Source organism: Eurypyga helias, unplaced genomic scaffold (assembly GCF_000690775.1).
Source record: "Eurypyga helias isolate BGI_N326 unplaced genomic scaffold, ASM69077v1 scaffold24579, whole genome shotgun sequence".
NCBI lineage: Eukaryota > Metazoa > Chordata > Aves > Eurypygiformes > Eurypygidae > Eurypyga > Eurypyga helias.
The window spans coordinates 7,114-30,879 of record NW_010274283.1 but is presented as its reverse complement, the minus strand read 5'-3'; the positions used below and the strand labels follow the sequence as shown (position 1 = coordinate 30,879).

At 39.3% G+C, this 23,766-nt stretch overlaps 1 protein-coding gene across 1 annotated transcript; it reads left to right on the top strand.

Annotated features, from left to right (window-relative positions):
• The first annotated feature begins 380 nt into the window (after positions 1 to 380).
• Positions 381 to 21,710, top strand: PIK3CA (phosphatidylinositol-4,5-bisphosphate 3-kinase, catalytic subunit alpha). Its single transcript, XM_010159780.1, is given in 21 exon segments — positions 381 to 795; positions 2,279 to 2,488; positions 3,282 to 3,532; positions 4,941 to 5,186; positions 6,069 to 6,154; positions 7,889 to 7,994; positions 8,691 to 8,843; positions 8,950 to 9,084; positions 12,782 to 12,906; positions 13,259 to 13,340; positions 13,780 to 13,944; positions 14,474 to 14,577; positions 15,683 to 15,854; positions 16,181 to 16,287; positions 16,776 to 16,897; positions 17,348 to 17,426; positions 19,033 to 19,203; positions 19,700 to 19,817; positions 19,995 to 20,146; positions 21,073 to 21,152; positions 21,155 to 21,710. Coding segments are annotated over 21 exon segments (3,204 nt in total). The 5' UTR covers positions 381 to 443; the 3' UTR covers positions 21,343 to 21,710.
• The last annotated feature ends 2,056 nt before the right edge of the window (positions 21,711 to 23,766 follow it).

Genomic DNA, 23,766 nt, shown 5'->3' with positions numbered 1-23,766 from the left:
ATGCGAAAAATTTGGTTTGAGATTTGCTGAAAAATTGCTGTAATCACTTAAATATTAGATATTTTCATTCCCCATGCTATTAAAATGTTCTAATCAGAAATTATAAGATCCAGGTAAAAAAGTGAATCCTTTTTTTAAGACCATGTGCATATTGGCATTTTTTTCCAAACTAATGTGAATCTGCTACTAACTGTTTTGAGTGAATATTTACATCAAGTACAAGTTCTTTAGACGTCAGTTTTATCAAGCATTTTTCTTTTTAATGAATGTAAAATATAACTATGGATATTTATCTCCAAATATAAGTGTACATTTTTATCTGAAAACCCTTGTGATGTTTGTATTTGAAGTGTAATATTAAAACTTCTGATTTTTACTTAGGTTTGCTCATACAAATCACTGCTTGAGAAACTTCCAGTACAAAGTTACCTAAAGACTTAAAAATGCCTCCACGACCGTCATCTGGTGAACTATGGGGCATCCACTTGATGCCACCAAGGATCCTTGTGGAGTGTCTTCTCCCAAATGGAATGATTGTGACTCTAGAATGCCTCCGTGAGGCCACCTTACTGACTATTAAACACGAACTCTTTAAAGAAGCGAGAAAATACCCGCTCTATCAGCTCCTTCAGGATGAATCTTCTTACATTTTTGTAAGTGTTACGCAAGAAGCAGAAAGAGAAGAATTTTTTGATGAAACACGGAGACTTTGTGACCTACGACTATTTCAGCCTTTTCTAAAAGTCATTGAACCAGTAGGTAACAGAGAAGAAAAGATTCTTAATAGAGAAATAGGTGAGATGAACTTTATTTAAACATAGCTAATCTGTTTATTAACTGGCTTCTCTTCAGAATAGAAAGCCCAGAATTGAAATGGGTTGTTTGTCAGCTGTGTCTGCCAAAGTTAGCACTGTGTAACTATCTGTTGTTGCACCAAATGTCAAAAGATGCTGATCGTAGTAAAGCTGACGTTCGTAAATGGTGAATTAAACCTTTTTGCTGTTCTGTTTTAGTCATGTGTAGCATTTGTAGTTGTAGGTGGGCTAGAGGATCTCCTTTTGCTTGTTTCTTACTAGCAGGATTTTGTATGATTACAGAGCAAAGCCTGTTCTATTGTTTGGAAAGTGCATATTAATTTGTTATGAAGTTGAGTTGTAAATTCTGGATGTAATGACAAATCTTAAACCACATTTGTGATAGCAAATGTTTTAATACTGCTCTATTTTGCTTCAAAAGTAAAATATCAGAAATCAGGTGGTCTTCCCACCCACCCCAACCCCCTCTTCCTACAAAAAGAGCATCGTGAGGTGAGGGAAGCAAACACCCAAGGTTGGAAGGGCAGAGGGGAAACAAATGGTAATGTTTTGAATAATCTCTGGAGTAGCTTAACTTTTCATTGTCCATAGAGAAGGGAGACTAGTGTATATTTCAGCATCTAGATTAAGTATCTAAACTTGGGGAGTATAAGCATAACTACTCCTGTTTAGTTGCCAACAGATGCACAGTGCAGTGGTAGAGACTTGTCAACTGGAAATACTTGTTCTGGGGTACTCCTAATTGTTAAATTATCTAACAGTTATGAATGCATTGTAGGTAAAATACCTCTGTTTTTGTGTGAAGCTTAACCTGTTCAAGACTCTTTCGTTAACTATACAACAGGACAATTGAATGTTTCCATTTGAACCTTCATGCATAAATAATTATTTATGCAAGTAATCTCAGTAAAGTAAATGGAATTACATTTCCTATTGCATGACTGTGCCAAAGAGCTAAGTGCAATAGCTCTTGGAGTGCTTGTCACATTTTAATATAGCAGAGTTCATTAAAAAAAAATTAATAGTTGTCTTTCGGTTGTAAGCAAAATTGATTATGGCTACCAGTAATCCTGCCCGGGTTTTAGGAAAAAATAGGACACTGCAGCTCCCCTGGTCCACTTAGGAAACTTTGTGCTGACTTCAAAGGAGGTTTATTACTGGTCCTTTTCATCTAGGAGGAGTGTTAGCTTGGAGAGTGGTGATTTAAAGCTTCCAGGCTCTTCAGTGAATGTACACCTGTCTGCTAGCCTTTATTGTGACTGCTGAGTGCACTTCACTTGAGAACTGAGTTGTTCTTGAATGAAATGACTGCTGGCTTCTACTTGTATACAGGACTGTTTTAACACAAATACACTTTAAATTGTGTCCTGCTCCAAAGCATGCTTTTTCTGTCACTGATAGAAGGAATCTTTAGCTTTAATTGTCAGCTACAGTTACTTCCTCATGCTTCTTCAATACTGCAGGTTTTGCTATTGGCATGCCTGTCTGTGAATTTGACATGGTTAAGGATCCAGAAGTACAAGACTTCAGAAGAAACATTCTTAACGTTTGTAAAGAAGCAGTGGATCTTCGAGATGCCAACGCACCACATAGTAGAGCGTTATATGTCTGTCCTCCAAATGTAGAGTCTTCACCTGAGCTACCCAAACACATATACAATAAACTAGATAAAGGTAAGATAAATATTTACTGTAGAAATAGAATGTTTTTAGTGATTGCAATCAAAGAGTACCAGTGGTGACTTAGGTACGTCACTCCTGTGTACTGTATTTAGTGCACTCTAGCAATATCTTACACCTTAAGTTACTCCAAATAATGTTATTCAGAGTGTAGATTCAAAAGGAAGACAACACTGAATTACATTTTACTTTTGCTATCGTAATAATTAAATCCTGAAAAATAACTCTGTAAACAGAGGTGTGTTTTTAATGACAAGAAACGGCTTGTCAGCTTTGCGTTTTCTTTTCTCTGACATTCAGAAATGTGGAATTAAGTGATGCTGAATCACTAGTTTATTATCTTGCAGTCCTCAAACATGAAAGTTACTGAAGGATAAATAGTAGTAGTTGGTTAATAAAAATATCCTTAACCTGAAGGGGTAGAAGTTTGAATTTTCACTGGAGTCAAAAATAAACTGATCACATGTAATTCCTTGCAGAAGTTAGAAACTCTGTGAACCTTGTCTACATCTTTCAGTAGTGCTGCAAGCAATTCTCTGTTTTAGTGGGGGGTGGGAAGGGGTAGAAGTTTGAATTTTCACTGGAGTCAAAAATAAACTGATCACATGTAATTCCTTGCAGAAGTTAGAAACTCTGTGAACCTTGTCTACATCTTCAGTAGTGCTGCAAGCAATTCTCTGTTTTAGTGGGGGGTGGGAGTTTTCTTTTGGGTGTTTTGGTGGTGTTTGTGTTTTTTTTTTAACTTACTGAAAATGGTTGGCCTAACACTGTTTTATGTTTATTGCAGGGCAAATTATAGTGGTGATATGGGTAATAGTCTCACCAAACAATGACAAGCAGAAATACACCTTAAAAATCAATCATGACTGTGTGCCTGAGCAAGTTATTGCTGAAGCAATTAGGAAGAAAACACGAAGTATGTTGCTGTCGTCTGAACAACTGAAACTTTGCGTCTTGGAGTACCAGGGCAAATATATTTTAAAAGTGTGTGGCTGCGATGAGTACTTGCTGGAAAAATATCCACTGAGCCAGTATAAGGTGAGTAGCACAACGGTTTTATTTTGAAATACACAAAAATAACCCAAGTTTGTGAGGGAGAGAAGTGATCAATTTTGACTGACTTGTTTTTTTATTAAATGAATCCAAAATATAGGAAGTAGTAGTGTATGTGTCTTTAAACCAGTTGACTAATGTGTTTGTGTAGCATACATATTTGTTGCTGTATGTGTTTTAAAAGAGAGGGGGAGAGGAAAGGTTAGTTTGAACTAGAATTTATATCACTAATGTTGGCAGTAAACCACTTCAGAGAAAAGTTACATTATTAATGAGTCGGTGGTAGGTGCTTGCAGAAATAACCTAGATTTCTGGTGTCAAGAGGTGCTTGTGGACTCCAGCACTACGTAAATCCCTGTGAAACCCTCCTTGTGGCTGGCTGTCCTTCCCTGCCTGGGTTTTGTTAGTGCTGCGGGTGTGAGACAGAACTGCTGACAGCAGGGCATCTGAGCAGACAACAATGTTACCCTGTAGATTTCCTGACAGACTGCTGCCGCTTCCTCTTTGAGGAATGTATTGTTGTCATGTACAGCTCCCATTCCTTCGTCTAAAATGGTTGACTGTCTGCTTTCTACTGCAGCGGGGAGGGAGGGGGCTAGGGGATTGTGAATAATGGGAAAAGCAGTCCTGCTCTGTAGGAGCTGGGGAACAAGTGCAGGCATACACAGTTTTACAGTCATCTTTAGATCAAACACTAGACCTGTTTGATCTAGCGTGGCTTCTTCAGAAGTATCTGCCATGCCTTTACTGTGCTCACTAATTACACTCCTGGACTGGACCTGTTTTAACACAGTGTGCTGGGGTACTGTTGCCGGAATGAATGCCCTCAGCACTCGGTCCTGAATGGACACCATCCAGGCTTACAGCTAGAGCCTGTCAGGATCAGCACTAAGCGTAAGGTAAAACACAACTGAACCAAAAATGGGTGTCTGCCGTTTGTTGTGTGCTCTCTGCCCATGACTGGGAGTGTCAGTGTCACCCGTGCTAGGTCTGCACACCAGACTGGTACAGCAGCATGCTGCACAAAAGCAGCTCTGCCGCTTCCAGGAACAGCTCTAATCTGGAAGCAGCCTTTGTTCATGCTGCACGGTGCTAGGGCTGAGGAGCGCTACAGGAAACGTGACATGTCATGTCCTCAGCTGAGGGCTCTGTCTCCAACCTTCCACTGCTGTAGATGTTACCCATCTCTCGAGCTGTATGAAGCACTGTGTGATCCTACACAAGAACATACTTGAACTGTTGGATGCTACAACTATTAGCACTGTAAAGGATGTACATACAGGGACAATAAGCTCCTTAAATATGCTTTTATATTTTCCTGAGTATTTTTAGGTATAAGCTACTAAGTGTACACTTTGAAAACATAGTAAGCTTTTGTGTTGTCTTGTTGCAGTACATAAGAAGCTGTATAATGCTGGGTCGCATGCCCAATCTGATGCTGATGGCAAAGGAAAGCCTATATACCCAGCTACCACTGGACACCTTTACAATGCCATCTTACTCCAGGCGTATCTCTACAGCTACACCCTACATGAATGGAGAAGCTACAGCCAAATCCCTCTGGACTATAAATAGTGCCCTCAGAATAAGAATCCTCTGTGCAACCTATGTAAATGTGAACATTAGAGACATAGACAAGGTAAGGCACGTGCTGTGTGGCATCGTACATGGTTTTCAGCACCTCATGATTTCCCTCGTGAGTTTTCTGTTCTGTGTTTACGTTGGAAAAGAGGTGTTATTTAACATGTGAGAAAATCAGACCGCCTTGTTACTTAAATTTAAGCACTCAATTCTAAAAAATACAGCCATATTTTTAGCATCTGAAAACTTGTGTTCTACTTAAAAGGCATGACTTGTGGTATTGTGCTAAATATTCTGCCTGATAGGAGCAGAACTCCGTTTGCGTAGTTCATTTCAGCTGAGTATGTAATGGATGGAAGAACACAAGCCATGTTGTTCATATTCTGAATAATTAGTATGTCTAAGAACGTATTACAGTACTTGGGAATACTTTTGATTAAGGGTTGCTGGATAGTGTACTACTATCTCTGCTTTCAAAAAGGGAGGTATGAGAAGATCAAGGGGAAAGGCAGGTAGTGTTCAGTTCCACTCAGGTCATAAAACAAGTCTAGATCTCTAACTCTCTTGGAATTTGTCTGGTCTTTTCTTTCACTGTAGCTTAGCACAGGAAGAATTGAAAATAAATCCCAGGGTGGGTTTTTTTTAGTTTATTTCAATTTTATTATATTTCTAAGAAGTAGTTTTGCAATTAATGAGGAAGACCAAAACACTTGTCCAGAGCTGTATGCTTGTAGACTGCGCATCACACCTTGCAGAGCACGAATGAATTTGGTTTGAGGGCTGGTGGGGCTGTTGCATTTTCAGTTCTGGTTTTAGTTTTTTTACTTGATAGAATTAAGGGGTAATATGTTGCAATTGTAATATATGTTGATAAGAGTAAGAAGAAAACGTTGGTAGTAGTAACATTTCAAAACAGTATTAATATTAACATTATTTTCAGATCTATGTTAGAACAGGTATCTACCATGGAGGGGAACCTTTGTGTGACAATGTGAATACTCAGAGGGTACCTTGTTCTAATCCCAGGTAAGTTAAGACCTTGAATGACTAGAGAGAACCTGACTTCAGGGCATCATAAACAGTAGCACTGGAGGAGTAAAGACTCGACCTAGCCTTATTCCGGTAGAGCTCTGTGCTGAGAACACCTTGCTTTAAGTTTTGGAAGAACTTTTTTATCTAACCCGGTATTTATAAATAGAATTAAATCAGGCAAGTATTTTGTCTCATTGACTGTAATGGTATGGTTTCCTTACTGAACAGATCTCTGCAGTTGCCTCCAATGCCAACATAATTACTCATTAGTACTGTAAAATCAGCGTAGCTCCGGGCATCTGAGCTCTGGTTTTGGCTGCAGGTCAATAGCAGGTATTCCAGTTGCAGCATGAAGCAGTGTGATGTAATGTAACCTGCAAATTTGTTTTGGTGATGTTGCACAGTGCGTACTGAGCCAGAACCACAGAGTGTGGAGAGATGAGTATCTCGTGTGAACATGGAAGTCACTGCCGGCTCTGGGCTGATTATTTTCAGGAGATTTGACCTACCTTTTTGAATGTTATATTGAAAAATAAATCACATGAACTTAAAAGTGCCATTAGTGTACAAGAAGCAGCTTTATACGAGCACATATAAACATACTGAGAAAAAATACATCAAAGATGTTGAATTTCTGTCTCTGACTAATCAGGAGGTGTGAAATTTCAGCATCTGCTAGGATAAGATGCAAAGTATGTTTTCAGAAGTAATCTGCCACTTGCATTTTCTATCTGACTATGTGTTTGAAACTTTCAAAGTGTTTTAATACTTTTTTCTGTACGTTTTCTATTAATATGATTAGGAGTTAGAATTAGAGGGTCTAATAATATACACGGTTATTGAAAAATAGCCTTTCCCTGTGGGTTTTCCCAGAGATAGCTGTGCTTGAACTGATAGTTTAACTGGTTTAGAGATAAAAACTTACTGGAAAGGTAGTGAAGGGGGTGTGGCTTGAAAACATGGATTTAACCAGGGGGATTTGCATTATATGAAACCAACACAAGAAAAGTGAATTCAGTTTTTATCTGACAACTTCTTCTTAGAGGAAGGCTTGGGCAGTTTTGAAAAATTAATGCTGTCCTTGGAAGCTGCTGTCTCTTCCAGCTAAGACAGTTCAGCATGGCATTCCATTTAAGAAAATAAACTGTATTCATGAGTTCCTTTTCAAAAGCACAGTTCTGCCAGTTGAGAGAGGAAGTCTACTTAGAGAAGCTCAAGAAAACAAAATGTGTATTGCTATGGAACCAACCTGTCTTTTTGTCATGGAAAATTTAGTAATATCTGAGCTAAGAACACTGTTTTGGGTTTTTGTTATTTCTATCTTGTATTCCCATCTTGCAGTTATCTCGTTATTTTCTAGCAGTTCAAACTGGTTGAGATCTGAAAGATATGCCACGTTTTTTTCCACTTCCTTGATGGTTGCAGTCAGTAGATTTGCAAGAGTGAAAGGGAATGAACCTAGTAAGTGTGTAGGAATTTAACCTAGTTGTGACTCTTCAGACAGTGTTGGTGCTAGAAGGCTGCTCAGTGAAGTTTCTGTTCCCAGGAGTAGATGTGGTCAAATGCAGGTAGGAGGGCCTGCCTTCAGTAAGAAAGTGTACTCCTTATGCACATACTTTAGTTTAGGTAGGAATATAACAAATGCTTTTGGGTATAACTGTTGACTGAATGCAGTTGTCTCCATGCTCTCCTTTGACCTAGTTGTATTCTGCTTTTTAAATCTTACAGGTGGAATGAATGGCTTTTGTATGACATGTACATTCTGGATCTTCCGCGTGCTGCTCGGCTCTGCCTTTCTATCTGTTCTGTTAAAGGCAGGAAGGGTGCTAAAGAGGTAAAATACTCCATGGCTTTAATACACTAAGGAGCAAAAGCTGCTTAGGTCAATATTGACTGGATGGAGTGAGTCCAGAGGAGGCCACAAAGATTCTTCAAGGGCTGGAGCCCCTCTGCTATGGGGACAGGCTGAGAGAGTTGGGCTTGTTCAGCCTGGAGAAGAGAAGGCTCCAGGGAGACCTTAGCACCTTCTAGTGCCTTAGAGGAGGGCGGGGGAGGTGTTGCTCAGTCTCACTTAACCCAACCTTGAACACTTCCAGTGATGGGGCATCCACAGCTTCTCTGGACAGCTTGTTGCAGTGTCTCGCCACACTCATCATAAAATAAAAGAAATTTGCCTGTCCACTCTAAGCCTATTCTCGTTCAGTTTACAATTGTAGCCCTCTTTTCCTCTCACTACAGGCTTGGCTAAAAAGTCTGTTTGACAAAAACCTCTCCATCTTAAGTCATTTTGGTGTGAAGAAAATGTTAGTATGTGTTTGCAAGTGTTTTGATGTCATTCTGCAAAATAACTGCCGTGACAGTTGTGCATGGAAAGATATGGTACAGCTTCCACGGCCTGTTTTCAGCCAATCTGGGAATGGAGCAGCTTTCTCTGGGGTGAAAATGGGTTTGTGTTGTGGGTCTTTCTCATGACTTGCTTTGTACTAATTAATAGATAACACTGAAAAAACTTATTTTAATATCTTTTAAGGAGCACTGTCCGTTGGCTTGGGGAAATATAAACATGTTTGACTACACAGACACTCTTGTATCTGGGAAAATGGCTTTGAATCTTTGGGCAGTACCTCATGGTCTGGAGGATTTGTTGAACCCTATTGGTGTAACTGGATCAAATCCAAATAAGGTAAGTAATGGCATGCCTGTTTCCTCCTTAGGAGTACATTTTTTAAATGTGCTGTATTATAATTAGTATCATTCAACAGAAAGTAATTTAAATTCCCTTTATATAGGAAACTCCATGTTTAGAGCTGGAATTCGATTGGTTCAGCAATCCTGTAAAGTTCCCAGATATGACGGTGATCGAAGAACATGCCAATTGGACTATATCACGTGAACTGGGGTTCAACTACAGCTACGCGGGGCTGGTAAGGCAAACTCCCCTTCCAAGAGTAGCTACTAAGATACAAGTGTGTTATGTATTTTACTCAGTGATATAGAAGAAGCAAGAAATCAGTTTTTTGGGTTTTTTTAGCAAAACAAGTAATATTCTCATTTCTTTATATACCAGTAAACTGACCTAATGCTTCACTGACCAACCAAAACACTTAAGCTGTTCTACTGTGTGAACTGTTGGGGCCTCTGTGACATTTTTATATTGCTAATTCAGATGTCTAAATGACTTTAACTTTGGAAAAGTTGTAATTCTTATTAGATGATGCTCTTCTATTTTGTTGCAATTTCATGCTTACAGGTAGGCTTTCTTTTGTAACCTAAAGATGCTTGTAAGTTACACTGGGTGTTTAGTGGGCTAGTTATGACCATGAGTACAGGGAATTCTAAGGGAATTGATTGGCAGATTGGCAGATGTCTAAGTGCAGTCCTTTATCTCCTCTCTTCCATGATGAAAATCTGTGTGTTGACAATTGGCTTTTTGGTGAGGTTTGAAGCTTTCTTAAAAGCATGTTTTGGATGATAAAAAGAAGGAAAAAAAGCAGTCAAGCTAAAAATGCTATGTGCTTTAAAGACAAGGCCGTTATATGTGTTACGTCCTCCTCTGGAGGCTGGTTCAAAGACTTGAGAGTTTCCCCAAGAGACCTTTATGTGGTCTGCGTGTGAAGGGTCTTGGGCTGGAAAAGTTTCGCTGTGCCAAAAGGTGCGTAGGTATCAGTAAGCTTCCAGTTTGGGAATTCTGGTGATATTTGTAACAGTCCCATCTCAACACATCCCGAACAAAGGGTTATAGGTATTTGATTTCTCCTGATACTCTACAGAAAGCACATCATAGTGGTGTATCTGCTTATGATATGTACTTTGTAAACAACATTCCTGTACTAGAACACAGGCCTGGGCTCATATATGCCCAACTCATTGTCTTGCTCCATCTGTAGGCAAAACCAGAAAATGGTGAGGAGAATAAGATCTTACTTAAGTGACAAAATAATGACCAACTTACACTTCACAGTTGAAACAAACATTCTGATGTAGAATAAAGTCCCAGAGCTCTTTTTTTATGATAATCCTTACAGTACCCTAGAAGATGGTCACAGTAGCTAAATAGGGAGAAAGCCTATTTACAGCAGTGATTTAGTTGACAGGGAAACAGACTGTGTGTATCACTGCTTTGGTCGCTTTCTCATTATTCATGCTGCTTTTCTCTCAACCCTTGTTGTCTGCCAACATCCTTTTATTACTTATCCTTTCTTAAATCATATTTCATTAAATGCTTGGTAAGTTTGAACATCGCTATTTTCTTAGTATTGTATTTTTCCCCTTTTAATGAGTGGTATCTGCAGGTCTGAAGCCAAACCCTGTATATTCAAATACTGTGCATATTAATAGCTGTTTGTAATATTAACTGTGTTTAGGGAGTTAAAAGGCAATGTGGTGTTACTCATTCAAAAATCAGATACTAGGTTACTGTGTAGCATTGGCCATATCTGAAAGAGGTAAAAAAATGCTTGTCTGAAATGGTCATAATCAGCAAAGCAGTCACTGAGGTATGATTTCTGTATAGATGGTTTTGTTCTGATACAAAGACCATAACTTTTTTGTTTGAAATTGAAAGGCATTACACTGCATTTAAAATCAGATATTACTTACTTATAAGAGATCATTTGTAGGTCCGTTAATATCTCTAATATGAAAGAATTTTCAAATATTAAGTCTAATTTACTGTCCCACAATTCATAGAATGTCAAGTTTTTGGTGTTGACCGCAACAGGATAAATGCATTTTCCTTCTGGGCTTGAGCTAAACTATGATCTTTCTGACCCACTATGCAGGTACATTTTATACTTTTTTGACTTTCATTTACTCTTTAGGATGACTCTTTGAAAATCAAGAAAGTACAATTAATCACTTGTTCAGTATCAATTATTTGATCTTATGTCAGGAGTAGGGTGATTGTAAAGTCACTTATCCATTAACTTCCGTACAGAGTAACTTTGGCTTTGCTACTTGCTTTGTATACATTTCCATAATATTTAAGAATGTGTTCTAGAAACTTTTCTCTGCCCCATGGAGAGTAGTCCTGAACAACTTCCCCCTGCTTTTATGTGCAGTCCGTGTGCTTTGGATTGGTAATAAAAAGACATCTTGGTGCACCAAGATCTTGAACTATCAAACTGCTAACAGGCCAAGGTACTAAAAATCCTCTGAGTTGGTTGAGTCATACCTTAGGAGTGGTAGATGTAAGCCTGAAGGCCCAAATATTCTTGTCCCATGTAACATGGTGAACATACAATTTGTGTGATTAAAGATCAAAGTGAAGTAGAGAAGGTTCAGTCTGAAGTGGATACTGTGTGGTGACACAAAACAGTTGTCAGGTTGTCATGATAGCTATAGTTGTCCGTGTGTAGAAATAATGTCACTTTGCCTTGATCTCCTACCTCTCAAACTTCAGATTGTTCTTGTTTCAGCTTTCCTTTAAAAGCGAGATGTATTAGACTCTGTAAAAGACACGTAGGCGTTCCTGTTTCAAAGTGCTCGTTCAGCCAGCTGAAAATGTCCATCAGATTAGACTCTGTAAAAGACACGTAGGTGTTCCTGTTTCAAAGTGCTTGTTCAGCCAGCTGAAAATGTCCAACAACAGTAGCAGACAAAGCTCAGTTTGTTCTTGCTTATCATTCTGTTTAACGTGCTCCGTAGACACTGCCGAGCGAAGGAGCAGAAGGGGCTGAATACCCTGGTTTTACAGTTTAAACATTTTGAACTTGGGAAAGAGATGATCTTACTTTGTAGCAGTAGGTGTCATACAGGTGTGAAAATGTGAGTTTACTATAAAACCACTCTTTAACTGTAGAGTTTTTGGGATAGCTTCATCTTCACTGTCAAACTGGTTTACTACAGTTGTACTTTATAATAAAGGCAATCAGATAAGCTGCTTGAGATTTCTCTTTTGTACAGCACAATTGATCCTGTAGATGAAACCTCAAATTGCGTAACTTTATATGCTGCTTTGCGAGAAAAACATTAAATGAACTAAGATATGGAAAGTAGAAAAGAAAAATGCAACTGGGCATGAGCTGTGAAGAACCAAGTAGTGGTAGTTCCAATAGCTCTGCCATTGGTCTAAGGTGGTTCCAATAAACGATGTCTTTAGATGTGTGTACCAGTTTGGTTTTCTCTGCTCCTTGGGGAATATATTGCACTAATTCTGGTTAATGTTTTCCAGCCTTCCTGTTACTTAGGCTTTCCTACCATATCCTACCTTTTCTGTACCTAGCTTCACCCTCCATATTCTTTTTCAGTTCCGAATCTTTTTCACTCCTTCCAGCAGCTCTCAGCAATCTCCAAAAGTGGAGACAAATGACCAGTTTCTTTTTGTGCTGTGTTGTGTTGTTCATCAGGTGTCAACTGCTGCTATTTCTCCATGCAGCTGACTTAGTTGAAATATACCTCTTCTTGTCCCAGTAGTAACTAAAGCAGTTGCAGAAATCAAAGGCCTAGTCTTTCACCTCTCTCTATTTTTAAAATGTTAGTCCTCAGTTATAACAAAAGGAAAAAAGGAGATAATGTTGCAGTGACATAGACTAGTTGCAACGCTGTTAAAATACTTCGTGTATGTTATGTGGCAGCAGAAGGGAATGCTTGGAGGGTTAATGGACCACTTTCTCTCTGCAGAGTAACAGGATAGCTAGAGATAAGGAATTAAGAGAAAGTGACAAGGAGCAACTGCGAGCCATATGCACACGAGATCCTTTGTCTGAAATCACTGAGCAAGAGAAGGACTTCCTCTGGAGCCACAGGTATTCAAAAACAAAACCCAAAGCGAAGGAAAACCTTTTTCACAGTCCAACTTCACCCAAATTGGTCCTGATTGTCATGGGCTTTGCTCCTTCTTCATTCTATATCAGTGGGGTTAGTGTTTCAGGGAAGGCTTTCACAGCATTCTGCATTGTAGGTGTTGGTGCATAAGCCCCTCAAAAGTTGTCGTACCAGTTTATTTTCCCCATTACTGCAGTCTTACCTTCATGCGTGGATCCCTACACCACCTTACTGTAGCAGGGTTCTAGTGACAAAGAAAGGCGCAAGACTTGCGTAGGTGGTTATTGACACAAAGTGTCATTTTTGCATGTACAACTCTCTCCTCTTTTGCAGGCACTATTGCGTGAATACTCCAGAAATTCTGCCCAAGTTACTTTTGTCTGTTAAATGGAATTCTAGAGATGAAGTGGCCCAGGTAACATAAAGCACTGAGTTTTAAGTTTTGATGAAGCTTAAAAGTATGCTATTTTAAAGAGAACTTTTGGAAATTGAAAACACGTGTGCATGAGATACTGATAACTTAACGTGACTCCAGTTGCCACTGATTGATCAGTCTGGTCCATGGTTCTTTAGCTCAGTCTGAGTCTTCCCTTGGTGGCATTACTTGAATCCTTGTTATGTTACTGATTTATCAATTGCAGTTAAATGTGAGGTTTTATTTCATCTATTAGAAAAAGGACAAAAACCAAGTCAGCAGGCAACTAGTAGTAAATTGCTTATTGAGAGAGGACTGGCGAGTAAACAGCTCCTACTCAGATGCAGTTTGTGTCTGACAGTACCTTCTAATGGCTGTGTATTGCAAATTCTTCCTAATCAATGTAAATGTGTAATGTGCTCGGGCTTCTTGTTCGCAGATGTACTGTTTAGTAAAAGACTGGCCTCCAATCAAGCCAGAGCAAGCAATGGAGCTCTTGGACTGCAATTATCCAGATCCAATGGTGCGAGCTTTTGCAGTTCGGTGTCTGGAGAAGTACTTGACAGATGACAAACTGTCTCAGTACTTAATCCAGCTAGTGCAGGTATGTAACATGTTCTGGTGTGTTTTGTCTTCTGTATATTCAGTGATCAGAGGCCTAAAACAACAAAATTTATGATGATGTGAGAGAGTTCAAAGAAAGTATCTGCTTTGTGGATTCTTGAGGAGGAGGAGATGTAGTGCTGTGGTTTTGCTTGTTGATATTAAATGCTGAAGTTTCGCAGAGTTGCAGAACTGTTCTACCAACTGGAACAGGCAGCTATTTCAGCTGTCCTGACATATGGGAAAGTATGAGCAAAAGTATCTTAAAATTTTCAGCAAGTTGAGGATAAAATATTTGGTAACAGTGAAGGAAGCATCAGATGGCAAGTTCCTGAAATAGAGGCATCCAATGCACTGTTAGCAGATACTGTTCAAACCCTAATACATGCAGGTGTTAATACCAAGATCAGTCGTGCTACAAAAGTTAATGTAAAACATAGATTGCTTTTTAATTAACTGCCTTTAATCTGTATATTGTTCATACAAATAACTGCAGCTGATAGTTTTTTTACTTTTTTGTCCTTAACTAGGTTCTGAAATATGAACAGTATTTAGATAATCAGCTTGTGAGATTTTTACTCAAGAAGGCACTAACCAATCAAAGGATAGGACACTTCTTCTTTTGGCATTTAAAGTAAGCTTAATACTGTATTAAGGGGTGGGTGGGATTGCTATTAGCTGTAAACAATCAGTTGTTCTAAAGGCTCGGCTTAATAAATGTCCTTTATTAGGAAAATATTCTCAAGTCTGTTTTAGATTGGTTAAGAGTTTGACCGTGTAGTTCGGTAATGGAAGTCATCCTTTGCAGTTTCAAAAGCTAGTTAATAGATATTTAGTCATGTAGTCTCTAATGATGATTTTTCTAAAAACAAGTTAGCCTAAGATTGCTGGAAACCTCCCACAGTGTTTGCTCTTTACAGCTGTGTCAGTTTTCTGCTGTTTGAACCTTGTTTTGTGTACCAGGTCCCCCACCAGTTTCTTCCACAAATTTTGACAAACTGTTGAGGTGTCAAGAGAGCCACCCAGTGTGGCCAGATAAAGTTTTGAAAAACAACTGTTCGTATGTGATTATTAAAGACACTATAGAGCTTGATAACCAAAATATCTGTGTTCTCCCATACTAAGTATAACGTGAGCTTCTGTAGCTCTGTGAGTAGGCTGAGCACACTGTTCTAAGATGGTGTGATCAGACACAGAAATAGCATCAAGGAATCCCTGTTGTGCTTCCAGTTTTCTGCTTCCCTTGGTAATTGTCAAGGATAAGTTACCTCATTAACTTGTTTGAGGGGATGTATTTTAGGACTGTGCAAAGACTGAGTAGATAAGAACAAGGAGACGGGGTGGGGGGCGGCAGCGGGTCACAGCCTGGGATGGCTAAGTGAGACAAGGAGAAAATTAAACAGGTTGGTTTTGTTCTCAGCAGAGATCTGGAACGTTTGAAAGCTTGCAGTTTACTGCAGAGTTTCTGGGAAGCACAGCCTTTGAATAAAGACAAGGGGTAGAAAAGCATAGGATTGGGGGAAAAAGCCTGTAAACGCTGTGCTGCCTTAGTTGTAAAGGGTACTGGAGGCCATCAGTCCAGTCAAAATGAGATGAGTTTTGGGAGGTCAATACAAGTTATTCACCTGAATAAAGCATCCATTAGCAGCCCTCAGGAAGAGGTTACAGGTATAGCTTCATTTTTGGCACCTCTAAGTGGTCTTGTCTTTAAGCTGTAACTGCTGTTCCTTTCTCTGTAGGTCTGAAATGCACAATAAAACCGTAAGTCAGAGGTTTGGTTTGCTTCTGGAATCCTATTGTCGAGCCTGTGGAATGTACCTAAAGCACCTGAGCAGGCAGGTGGAGGCTATGGAGAAGTTGATTAACCTCACAGATATTCTCAAGCAGGAAAAAAAAGATGAGACCCAGAAGGTACTATAAGTTGTCCGCATATTAATGTTGAATCACAGGAAATACTTTGAACTGTGCTAAACTTTATTAACTAGAAAATGCCTAATGCTAACCTCAGATCATAGTTACCCTCAAAGCTGTAATGTTTTCTCCGTGCATTGCCACTGTCTGCCTCTTAAGGCGGTAGAACTCAAGGTTAGGGTTCAGTTTGTGTAGTACGTGGCTAAGTGGAGTTGCTTATGTTGGAACTGTACAAAACCGTGCTTTAGAACCAAAGCTGAAATCTGGTACTTACCCGCATTTGCGTGTAATTAGTGTTCTCAAAACCTGAATGTGATTGTTTGTAGGTACAGATGAAGTTTCTTGTTGAACAAATGAGACGGCCAGATTTTATGGATGCCTTACAAGGTTTTATTTCTCCGCTTAACCCTGCACATCAACTGGGAAATCTGCGGTATTGTCTTCAGTTTTGGAGTTTGTGTAGATAATTAATGAAATGCTTAGTAATGTTATCCTTCATAATTTTAGGGTTAAATGTAAGCATCTTCAGAGCAAACTGAGTAAGATTTGTAGCAGAGTAATTCAGAGAGTGAAGTAGTTTCAACCTAATGGTTTAACAAAGTAGGGAACAATGTGACAGCTGTTCTTCTAAGGTGACAGGAACTGCAGTCCTGATTCCACTTTTAAGGAACACACGCTGCCAAAGGAATATTTACAGTAGAGACAGCTTTTTTGTAGGGCTTAGCAAATGGATAACTAACTGTGCTTATTAATTTAAGTTTAAAGCTGAAAGTGAAAGTGGTTGATTGTTAGTTACCTGTGCATCTTTAGTTTGATACTAGTTCAGAATTTAAAGAAAAAAGGGAGAACTTAGTAGTATTACAGAAACATCATATGAGAATCCATTTATGCCTATTTCATCTAAACCCTTCTCTTTTATAGGCTTGAGGAGTGCAGGATAATGTCATCTGCAAAAAGGCCCCTGTGGTTGAACTGGGAAAACCCAGATATTATGTCTGAATTGTTATTTCAGAACAATGAGATAATCTTTAAAAACGGAGATGGTAAGGGAAAAAAGTGCATTCCAAAAGCTACATATTTCTTTACTTTCCTAACCTACTGTCTAGTGCTTCTTCTATGTATATTGGAAAAAAAAAACCCTAAAAGCAGTTTTCTCCAGAAAAATTATGTCTGTCATGTCATATTTTCTAAGGTGCTCAGTTGTCTGCTCTTCGGTACTTTGTTTTTTCTACTTGAAAATGTCTTCAAGATACTAGATGTGTAATTCCATTGTTATGTTTTTAGTGTATATTTTGAAACAGCTTTGAAATCACCACCATGAATTCATATTCTCAATTACTTCAAGTCTGTTTTTCTCCACTGAGAGAACAAAACCTACAGTGAACTACACAAGCCTCATTTTCCTTCAGACATTCTTTTAAGGGGGAAAAGTAAGGTGTAGCAAAGTGTTCTGGTGTTACGAGTTGTAATCCCTGTGTATTTGACTATTCCAGACTTGCGTCAGGACATGCTGACACTTCAGATAATTAGAATCATGGAAAACATCTGGCAAAATCAGGGCCTGGATCTTCGGTAAGTGTTAGAGGTCATTCTCAAGCCATGCTGTTTGTTCTCAGTGGGTTTTGTGTAGGTTTGCTGTCAGACTGCTGCTCTTCAAGGGTAATAACTGAAATGCTATGAATAGGCATGTTTGAACATGACAGAGCAGTTCTCATTTTATTTTCACTTTCAGTTAGCTAAATTACTGGGTTCTGTAACAAAAAGATTGTATTAGAAAACTACTGAAGCCTCATTCAGTGGGGTGTGAGGGATCTACATACCAGGAATGGCTACCAAAGCCAACACACACTAGCCACACTACTGTCTACTGATGGTACCTGTAGGATTTGCTTTGAACAAGTTGCCAAACTTGCAGCCCTGTTAAGTGACTCTTTGGAGTTGGTCAGTGACAGGTCTCACTGTTTTTATTTGACCTCCAAATCGGTCTTTTTATCTAAAAATGTGGGTGTAGATAGCTATAAATAAACTTTCAGTACCTGTAAATAAGGTGCTGTTAATCCAGGGTGGAGGAGCCCACCTCCATGACAACACCAGCACTTGGCTCTGCCACTACTACGCGTTGTACTGGTGTTTCACGGACTTTTAGTTCTACTACAGAGCCATGACAGACTGTGTTTCTGGTTTTTTTTTTTTTTTACCATGGCATCACAAAACTGATACTCCAGTATTCCTAGAAGGCTGTTTCACTCCATAGGTATGACTCCAAAAAGAAACTAGGAGTGAAAAGGGACTGCTTTTAGGTACATGGTCCCCTCTCCCAAATCTTTTAACAGAGGATGTTAAACATGGTAATGGCCATGTTTCTTTCAGTCTTTGAATAAAAGACTGGTTTAGACTTAGTTTTCTCAGATTAAATGTTTGAATGTAACAGGAAAAAATATGGAATTGCGGGAAGGACTTGGGAATGAGAAGGAAGGTGAAGTAATTCTTCTACTTAAGTTATCCTTACTGAAGTTTACTGAAGCTATACCTTGATTTTTCACTTACCAATTACAAAAGTGATTTATGGTGCTCTTTAAAGAGTCTGGATAAACATCTGGTTACAGTTAGTCCATTAACATCTGGATAAATTGAAACATTGCTGACTGTAGATTCCAGGTATGACTTTGTAATATGTTAAAGTACTGTTCAGAAACTCGTTTTGAAGGTGCCATGCTGGTTTTACATAGAAGTAACACCTGCTGCTTGTGTACTGTAACCTATGAAATCCCAACATTAATATTCTGAGTACTTAGATTCTGTCTCTAGTACTTCACTATGAGGATAGTTGAATACATCTCGTTAAATCATGCTGAAATGCCTTTTAAAGGGATTTTTTCCAGTGGATTCCACAAGGTCTCAAAGAACACTTTATTAAAGTTTAGCTTTAACCTTCTGTCCTGATATGGAACTGAAGAACGACATGGGTGGATACAGTGTCGGATGTGTTAGGGTGCCAATATCTGGTATGTTTTTTTTCTCCCAAGATTAATGGCGATACACCTGTAACATAAAACCAGATTTCATGGCCTAAAGTAACAGATGACACTTACCTGATAAGGGCTATCAAACATGCGTGTTGCGTGCTGTCATAAGACTTAACTGTTTAAAACCACCACCCAACCCTTCCATCTTTCAGGATGTTGCCTTATGGCTGTTTGTCTATTGGTGACTGCGTGGGACTCATCGAAGTGGTGAGGAGCTCTCATACCATCATGCAGATTCAGTGTAAAGGAGGCTTGAAAGGAGCGCTGCAGTTCAACAGCCACACGCTGCATCAGTGGCTCAAGGACAAGAACAAAGGAGAAATGTGAGGTTTCCTGCTTGTTTTTCTTGTTCATGTGCTTTTTTTGATGGAAACTTCAAGAGAAGTAAAGTTCATCAAGTGGGACATTGTGTCCATCTGTTTCTGGGGGTTTTCTCACCCTGCCCTTGTTTGTTTGTTGTTCCTGATTGTAGCTCTTAATGAGTTTAGGTGGTTATATGACTTCTCAAAAGTGAGGCATAAGTTGGAGATAGGACTGTGGAGACAAGGCTTCAGTCTTTAGATCCTCAGAATGAAAACTGGCCTTCAAAAGAGGGATGGTCACTTTAATAGCTAGTCTGCTGTGTTATGACCTAATTGTAAGTACTTCTGTTTTCAGAGTATGCTGAGTTTCTTCCTTGGATAAAGCAATAATGTCCAGGAACTCTGCTTCATTGAGGGAAGATAGAAGTTGGTTCTTCCTTGATGGGGAGGAAAAAAATTCTGCCCTTTTGTATTAGCATATCTGTAGAAAAACATCTCCTTTGTTTGTTTTCAACAGGTATGATGCAGCTATTGACTTGTTTACACGTTCCTGTGCTGGCTACTGCGTTGCTACCTTTATACTAGGCATTGGTGATCGCCACAATAGTAACATCATGGTGAAAGATGATGGACAAGTAAGATACATTTTTCTAAAAATACAGCCTCATGTCATCACTTTCTTTGAGTGTTTAAAAAACAACAAACAAAAAACCCACAACAAACATCTAAACTACAAGTAAATGATCAATTTTATTATGACATCATTTAAACAAGGAATTACTAATCTTAAAATAATTATCTGTTTTCCCAAGCTGTTTCACATTGACTTTGGGCACTTCCTCGATCACAAGAAGAAAAAATTTGGTTATAAGAGAGAGCGTGTGCCATTTGTCTTAACACAAGACTTTTTAATAGTCATCAGTAAAGGAGCCCAAGAATGTACCAAAACGAGGGAGTTTGAAAGGTGAGCCTTTTTTTTTTAAGCATTTATCTTCCAGAATACTTTCTACCTAAAATGTACTTTACTATTGGTGGCCTTTAGTAAATAGACACTAGAACTGAAGAGTAGTATTTTAATTGCCTTGCAGTGGGTATGTTGTAATACTTCAGTTGAAGAGTGGCCATCCACTTGTATATCAGTAGGTGATCTTAGCACTGACATGGCCTTTGGTTCATGCAACCTCACCTGAGCTTTGCAGGGTCAGCACATGTGTATAAAGATAAGTTTATAAATACCTGGGGTTTTTTAATACTTAGAATCCTCTTGGGATGGCCAAACTGCAAAACCTGGGATTTCTTAAATGTCAGGTGTAATGCGTGTCAGAGCTTTACTTGTGGTGTCTGTCTGAATGGTGCAGTGAAGCTTGCATTTTTTTTCTTAACCTAATGTGAATTAGTCATTTTGGCATAAAAGGGCATTTTTCACTTAATGTTGTGATATGGCAAATGCCTGTCTTCAGTGCATTCTCTGGTGTACCTGAGGAGCAACAAGCGAGCGCCCTTTGCAAGCCACGGGGCAGAAGTGCATCTCTGATAACCAGGAAGGCGCTGTTTGCAGCAGTGTATCAGAACTGCTTTGAAATGTGAAACATCGGTAGCAGTGGCTAAAATGGCTCTGTGAGCCCCCATAAACTTGTGTGGACCATTTGTGTGAACTGCAGATGAGGTTTCAGGCTAGAAAGCCTATCTTCAGTTCAGCTACTGTGTTTGTCTGACCACTGCTAACTCTCAGAGAAAGGAAGATAAGGGCAGCAGGGTAAGATAAGGGGAGGAGGCTGTTTCCTCAGCTGCATTATGGTGTTCTTAGACTGACTGTCCGGTTTTGGAGGTGAAGTACTGTTTTCAGCTAATGGGGAAATACGCTGAGCTGCTTTTCCCTGTCTCTTCCAGGTTTCAGGAGATGTGTTACAAAGCTTATTTAGCCATTCGGCAGCACGCCAATCTCTTCATAAATCTGTTCTCCATGATGTTTTTTTAGGAATGCCAGAACTGCAGTCCTTTGATGATATTGCATACATTCGAAAGACCCTTGCATTGGACAAAACAGAGCAGGAAGCTCTTGAGTACTTCATGAAGCAAATGAATGATGCTCACCATGGCGGTTGGACAACGAAAATGGACTGGATCTTCCACACAATAAAGCAGCATGCTTTGAACTGAGATGAAAGCAAAGAAAACAAGAACTGGTAGCCTGCTTTGTGGGTACTGCACTGTTAATACCCGTTAGCAGCAAAGACTGGTTGCATAGGAATTGCACAAACCACGAACAACGTTAGAATTTCTGGCAAGAAATAGATGAACTGTTCAGACAACTGTTGGGAAAAAAAAAGTGATGTGAAACAGGGTTTCAGATGGCACTAAAATTGTACATTCAAAAATTAAGCTTTAGTATGATGTGTGACTTCATGTTATGCCTTAAGCCCAAAAGATGAATTTGGAAGGTTTCCTTTTTTCATTTGAGAGGATAAATGAGAAGGAAAAAGAAAACAGTGCTAGCATGAGCATAAGAGTCCATCACATATTACCTTAGATCTGGTACAGCAGGTAGAGCCTATGCTAGCTTGAGAAGAGTGGAAAAGGAATTCAAGTGATAGTGAACACATAATGCAGCATAATTTGAAGGGAAGGAGTTGTAAGCTCAAAGATCTAAAAATGGTAGTGAGAGGACAGTGCCTTTTAAACATGCTCAGAGGCATTAACACTTAGGGGGTTTAGATGACCCTTTGATTTCTGGGTCTGTCACCTGCACAGTTTCTGAAAGCAGTAGGAAACAGGCCCATTTGGTATGGTGTTTCTTCTGCTCAGTATTTCTAGGGGTGCAATTCATACCTTCAAAAAGAAACTCCCTCTCATCCCCAAAAACTGACTAACCTGGAAATTGAATGGTCAGAATTGGGTTTAGTGCAACGGAGCGTTGTAGTGTTCATCTTAGGTTTGCTTTAATCTAACTTGAACTGAATAGATTTTTTTCATACATGTTTTCCAGAACCTAAAGAAAGGTGAGTTATTAAAATTATTGAAAGATTATTTTTTTATAAAGGCTATTTATATAATAGGAACTATTATTAATATATATTCTTTATTTACATGATTTGTCCAATAGTCACTCTTTTAATTTTGCAGCCCAGTTCTATCTGTCCAAGCCTCCCGTTTCCATTAACATCACTGAAGGTGACCAGGTATACTCCTAGGACCAAATTCAACCCTGGTGAAAGGACATGAGTTCCGTTCAAGTAGTGGGAGCTACACCCACTAATGCCAGAGGTGAACTTGGCCTAAGTCTCTTCAAAATATTTTGGGCATCACTCTTAGCATTACAGAAGCGATAAGCTGGCTGTTCAAGGAACGTGTGTTTAAACCCTCAGTCTTTGGGTCCACCGTTTCTCCTCTTTCTTCCTCTGGAAGTGGTTGTTGAATCCAGTACAGATACATCAGAAATAGCGATTTAGCTTTCCAATACGATCAGTAATAAGCAGCTCAGCATACAGCAGATACGTTGGCTAGCTCAAAGCATGTGGAGTTACCAAACGTTTTATAGCTTTGTCTGTTTTGTGTGTGCGCGTGTGATATATATATTTGTAAATCTAGCTGTCCTCTAACGCAATTATGTGTGCAATCAATTAAATTGGCACCACTTCTTGAACCTCCTCAGAGTACTGAGGATTTCAGATTGCCCTTATCCCCAACTTCAGCTAGGACTGGTTTTCTAATTATTCAACAGGTTTTTTAATTAGTGAACCCATGATTCTGAGGGTGATGGTCACCCTAACATCTTCAGCTTGCTAGATTGGCAGCACTTGGAGTGAATTCCAAAGATCTGGGGCTTTTGGGGGTTCAGGTCATTCACTCGCAGACAGGCACCGAGGTGCTACTCGAAGTGCAATACCACGCGTAGTACACAATGCGCTGACAGCCGGTGTTAGGTTAGAATGTAAGCATAGGAATGAATTGTACTTGGTGCAGGCTGTACTGATGAGGTAATGAGTGGTTGGCTACAATCAGCAATTTGTAATATATTAAAAATGTGCAATCGGTTACCTGGTGAGAGACTTCAGGGATTGTCAAGGCAAGACTTTGGGGTCTCACGACACTTTGGTAGTCAAGATCCTGCAGTAGGTTACTGCACGCGTGGATACTTGACGTTGTGGGGGGAAACCCGTTTTTGTGAGAACTACAGAAGTTCCAAGAATAGTATGGGGAATGTGAAGTTTTATTTCCGTAGTTCTATTGAATCTCTTGGAGTAGTCCAGTAGACTTCCCACTACTGTTTTTATTGACTGTTACATACTCCCTTTTGTTCGTATGGGTATTTTAACTCCTCCTAACCTCCGTCGTACTCTCCAAAGCAAAACTACCCTTGTATGTATTACTGTGCAGTCAACACACTAAATGTTTAGCTCTCTTAAAACATGGCTTAGTTTCATTTGAAATTTAGTTCACAAAATCTGAAACCCTGTTGGCTGTAACTCTTGAGTTTAACCGAGTAAAACTTGCACAAATGCGACATTAGGTGCTATATTATCTCTATTTACCTGGTATTGAAACAATGCTTTACCTCGTTTATCTAAGATGGACAGCCTTTTC